Source organism: Sycon ciliatum, chromosome 5, assembly GCF_964019385.1.
Source record: "Sycon ciliatum chromosome 5, ocSycCili1.1, whole genome shotgun sequence".
In the NCBI taxonomy this organism is placed as follows: Eukaryota; Metazoa; Porifera; class Calcarea; order Leucosolenida; family Sycettidae; genus Sycon; species Sycon ciliatum.
The window spans coordinates 9,899,657-9,904,536 of NC_088647.1; the positions used below are offsets into that span (position 1 = coordinate 9,899,657).

The 4,880-nt window shown below is 45.0% G+C and overlaps 1 protein-coding gene across 1 annotated transcript in view; it reads right to left on the reverse strand.

The window, feature by feature from the left end:
* Positions 1 to 4,241, reverse strand: part of LOC135817534 (chondroitin sulfate synthase 1-like) — a 12,381-nt gene extending 8,140 nt beyond the window's left edge. Inside the window, exon 1 of the mRNA XM_065330741.1 lies at positions 3,789 to 4,241. Coding sequence (XP_065186813.1) covers positions 3,789 to 3,958 — 170 coding nt within the window. The 5' untranslated portion in view covers positions 3,959 to 4,241. The remainder of the gene's footprint in view (positions 1 to 3,788) is intronic.
* Positions 4,242 to 4,880: the final 639 nt, after the last annotated feature.

The window sequence follows — 4,880 nt, forward strand, 5'->3', positions numbered from 1 at the left end:
AAGTGAAAGTCAACTGCCCCCACAGGGACCATTACGAACAAACACATGCATCACCAGTCAATCATCATTACTGCAACCGGGTTTGTTGACACTGACCTACTCACTAAAACTGCTTACCATATTCACTAGAATGAGCACTGAAACTGACCCTGTAAGGCTGTAAGCTCACACAAGGCCTCACCCCCTGTCGAAATACATAGTGATCGCTTTGACAAATGCCCCCCCCCCCCCCCCCCCCCTGTCAATACGAACACAAGCCCCCCCCCCCCTCCCTTTCAAAATGCATACAGTGATCGCTTATTCACAAGTACCACCCCCCCCCCCCCCTCCGTCGAAATGCATACAGCGGGACCTAAAAAGTCTGGACACCTTCAGGACCGAGCTGAGTGGTTGTATTTTCCAAGGCGATCCTGTGTAGTTTGAATGTATTCTTATGCCATGGGGAGCATTGTGTGGGAGCGAGAAACTTAGTTGCATTTCCGTGGAGGAGCAGTCGGGTCCGTGGAAGTGAGGAAGTCGGAGGCCCGAGGTTCGGTTGTACACTAGTTATTAAAAGGACTTTCGTGACATACAACATAAGTACAACAAGCCCCAAGAGTGTGCAACTGCCTGCACAACCTCTACTCTATACAGTGCTGTATACGACGGCAGAACTTCACATCACGTGACATGGTTCAGCAGTGTTGCGATTCAACTTGCGAATGAGTACAGGTTCGTCAGGTGATGCGAAGTTTGGCCGTCGCAGATGCCCTAGCTGGAGTTGCACACTCTTGGGAGTTACCGATATCAAGAGTACATAACCCCCGGGGTTATGTACTCTTGCCGGTATGTACGAGGTGATCTGCTATTTATGTAACAGTTTTATTTTGTAACAAATTGAGTAAATTATGCATTCCTTGGGTATGTCGAGGCCAACCTGAAGTTTCTTTTTTTGGCCATCTGCAGCTATCCTCAGAGGAAACAGCTGACAAAATATTGGCGTCGTGGAAGGTCGACAAGGTTGAAGCGAGCCCAATTTGTAGGAATTGGATGAAATTAGTAGCAGTGGTGAGGCTTCCTGCAGCTTCATTCATAGGAAAAAAAGAAGGTTTCAGAGCAGACTCGCTCTTCCCATTCACGCTGCAAACTCTAACTCATTTCTCAATCAATTTTTTACAACGTTTCGGCAAAATTGCCCTCATCAGGTATGCCATGGTGTGCAAGTTTGCAAAGGAGCAGTTATATACATGCAATTTGTGATGCTATGAAGTATGATATGCTACATGGCACCCACCGTGACGTGCCAGAATCATAAAGATAATGATACCTCAAAGAAGTATGATACCAACAACAATTATTCAAAGAAGACAATGCGGTGATAAATTCACGAAAAGCGACGTGCTTTCACACAGACACCCGCGCACACCCACAAACCCATGCACACACACATACACACACTCCAACAAAATGATAATGCACAGTGCACTGGTGTAAGATGTAGCAAAAATACCAGCTAGTGTCAGATGTCACCTCAGTGCCCACATATCAAGAGTGAGTAACTCAACGCACAGTAATATTTCTAGGTGCGATGGATGAAATTAGTAAATTATATTAATGTTGCCGTCCCCAGGTCAGTCATCATGTGTATGCCCCTAAAATCGATCAAGCAATGTTACAAAGTGGTAAGCCTCTCAGTTACAAACTCATGGCGGTGATACGTGGTTGGGAAATCTATTTTGTATTCATTTTTTCCATACATTTATCAGCAGTGCTCAACAGCAACAGTCACTATAGTCGAGGAGCAAGGATGGCCAATAACTCCCATTGTTCTCTCTTTTCGTAGCTGTTGGCCACTCCGGCATTTGCCCGTGCCACTCTCGTTTTGGATGCACCACGTGTGCTGTAAATCTGTAACCAGCTATTTTCTTCCGGATGGCGAGGGGAGGGATAAAGAGAACCGGATAAGCGAGGTCTGAATGTATTATTATTCTGATGAGCTTCCGAGTGTTCTTGCATACACGCACTGATTACTCAGGTTCTCACACAGTCAGACTAGCTTTCATTTCTCTTCTTTCCAAACACAACACAACACAAAAAAGCATGCAATGCAAAGTCAGACCAAGCCAACACCACACACAAAGGAGAAAGCAGACCACAGATTAGCGTAGAACTGCAGCAAGCTGCACATGCTTTGTTTCCCATGCGCTGAAAGATTCACGACACAGCGTGATGACATGCATAATCAATGGTCGACCAATCCAGTCCAGATCAGGGAGTGATGCAGCACCAAGAGTGCATAACCCGCTAGAGTATGCAACTCCAGTTATGGGGTCTGCGATGGCAGAACTTCACATCACGTGATGAACCCGTACACATTATTTGCACCCTGTGCATGATAGGTACAGGGTTGTACGCAACCCTGCTTTGGGTTCAACTCTCTTGTGGTCACTTTGCACTGTTTGCCAGCGTAACCTTTTGAACCACGTCACGTGATGTGAAGTTCATGCCGTCACAGCACTGCATAGAGGTTGTGCAGGCAGTTGCACACTCTTGGGGGTTATGTACTCTTGGTGGAATCAAGGCATTGTTATCTCCACCCAGGGGATCAAACTAGTTTACAGCATAAGTTTGAAGTCGAAGATTGTAAATAAAATATCCACAAGTTAGGAGGAGTGCCTTCTTGATTGGATGTGTGAAATTGCCTTGTTACAGTCGTGGATAGTTGTTCATATAAACTCGTTCTCATGTGTTTTTCTCCTATTTTACAAACCAAAACGAGTGCGAATCGTGTGCTGCAGTTGCCGTTCGGCGCATGTAGCGTATCGCATTGCAGGAAGTGGTATCGTGAATCGGGTTAATACAGGCGGAATCCTGATAATTCAAACCCCAAAATGCCAGGGAAAACTTCTAATTATCCGGACATTCTAATTATCCAAACAGGTACCCAAAACACATTATTATGTCAACATGCTCGCATTGACACGCAGAGTTGCACTACGCACCTTAGACACAGATTTAGTGGACACTGAACTGCGTGCGCATGCAAACCAAACTGATTTGCAGAAAGTACAGCGAACTTCTAATTATGCTTTGTTAACTTTGAATAATCAGAACAAATCCCACACATTTTCTACGTATTCCGTGGGACTTCTAATTAACCGGACATACCCAATCAAGGTTCGAATTATCAGAAATTGTTATAATTATGGGAATTGTATCGAATCTATCGATGGAAATCGGTCCCGGCAGAAACTTCTAATTAAGCGGTATGTTCTAATTTAGCCATATTCAAATTATCAGGATTCCACCTGCAGCCGTACCAGCCCACTGAGATAACAGTGAACCCTAGTATCCGAAAACAAGAGTCTCGGCCACAGATTTGAAATTCACGTGATGACAGCAAAACGCATTCTAGATCAATGATGAGGCACAAAGCGTGCATAAATCGGCATTGCACCCAACAGGCGGCAAGAGCGGGCAGAGTCTTACAGAGACCCACACTGTGTCGTGTAAAAACCCGCCCGCATTGTCTCCCTGGTTTCTATAACTCCCAGTTGCACGTGCTTGGCACATGCTTATATGCCCAGATGCCTATTCGCCGTGTAGTTTCTTGATTCTCCTACATGTATATACATATGGAACTCCATGATGTTCAAAACAGATGTAGTATTCTGAAATCTATATGTGGAGTAATTTCAGCTATACAGTGTAGTCTCAAGCGACTACTGAACGTTTGCTCCTACTTCTCTACGTGGACGAACACCGCGTTTGTCACCATGATAGCTGCAAAGAAATATGAGTGCACTTACTGAACTGCTGATGGTTCTGGCTGTTCTGACGATGGAGGGTCCACACAATGGCTGTCTGGCAGGAAGATGAAAGAGGACAGCAGCATTCCAAGGCAGAAGCCCACCACCGCGCATGTGATATTCCGCAATAGCTTTCTCGTCATGGCGTACTCCGTCCAGCTCTGCACCATACTATCCAGGCAAAACTGCCCAGTGGTAAGAAATTACTAAGAATTGCAACCTAATTTCACAACTACAATTTGAGCATTCTCAGATATCGTGAAAAACTACAGTATTGCTTTGTTGCATATCGTATGCATTCTGAGAGCCAAACTGACATTCAGACTCTATTCTCATGGAATCCTAACACCAACAAAAGCAGATCCGGAAGGCGTGCGTTTAGGTCCACGCACGTCCCAAGACTGGTTATTCTCATAAAGAGCTTCAAAATGCGGATCTCGAAAGACTCAGCTCAGCGCGGCTGTACAGGCTACAGTCTACAGAGCTAGAGCTCGTACTGGTGTTTTGATTCGGAATCAACCGGGCCGCGCGGGATCGGGAATGTGGACGATGCATGCATGTGTAGTACATGTACCCGGGCTCGGTACCCCCCCCCCCCCCCCCTGCTGGGCCCTACTATACATGACTTTGTACTGATGTAGCCATACATTATAATATGTACAATGTAAATAATCCATAAAAATTTAATTTTAATATCAGTCCACATCAATCATGCATAGAGAACACAAAAATGTAGATACAGTGTACCGTGACACCAAGAGAGTAGATAAACAGTTTTATCTACACTTGGTGACACTGACAGTGACACATGCACAGACAAAGTGACCACACTGAACACTACTGTACATTGTAGTGCGTGCGTTAGTTCACACGCGTGTACTATGTAATAAGACCAAGAGGATAATAAGTTAATATTAACCCCCAGAGAGGTTACTATACTCTTGATAAGACTGTAAGTGCAATGGGGCCAGCCAACCAGGCCTATACTCCATGGTACACTGTATACGCATAGGTCTACTCTATCACTGGTGGGGGATCACCGTACATGTATTCCAAGAAGTCATTTCTCATACACATAGCACAGTAATATTA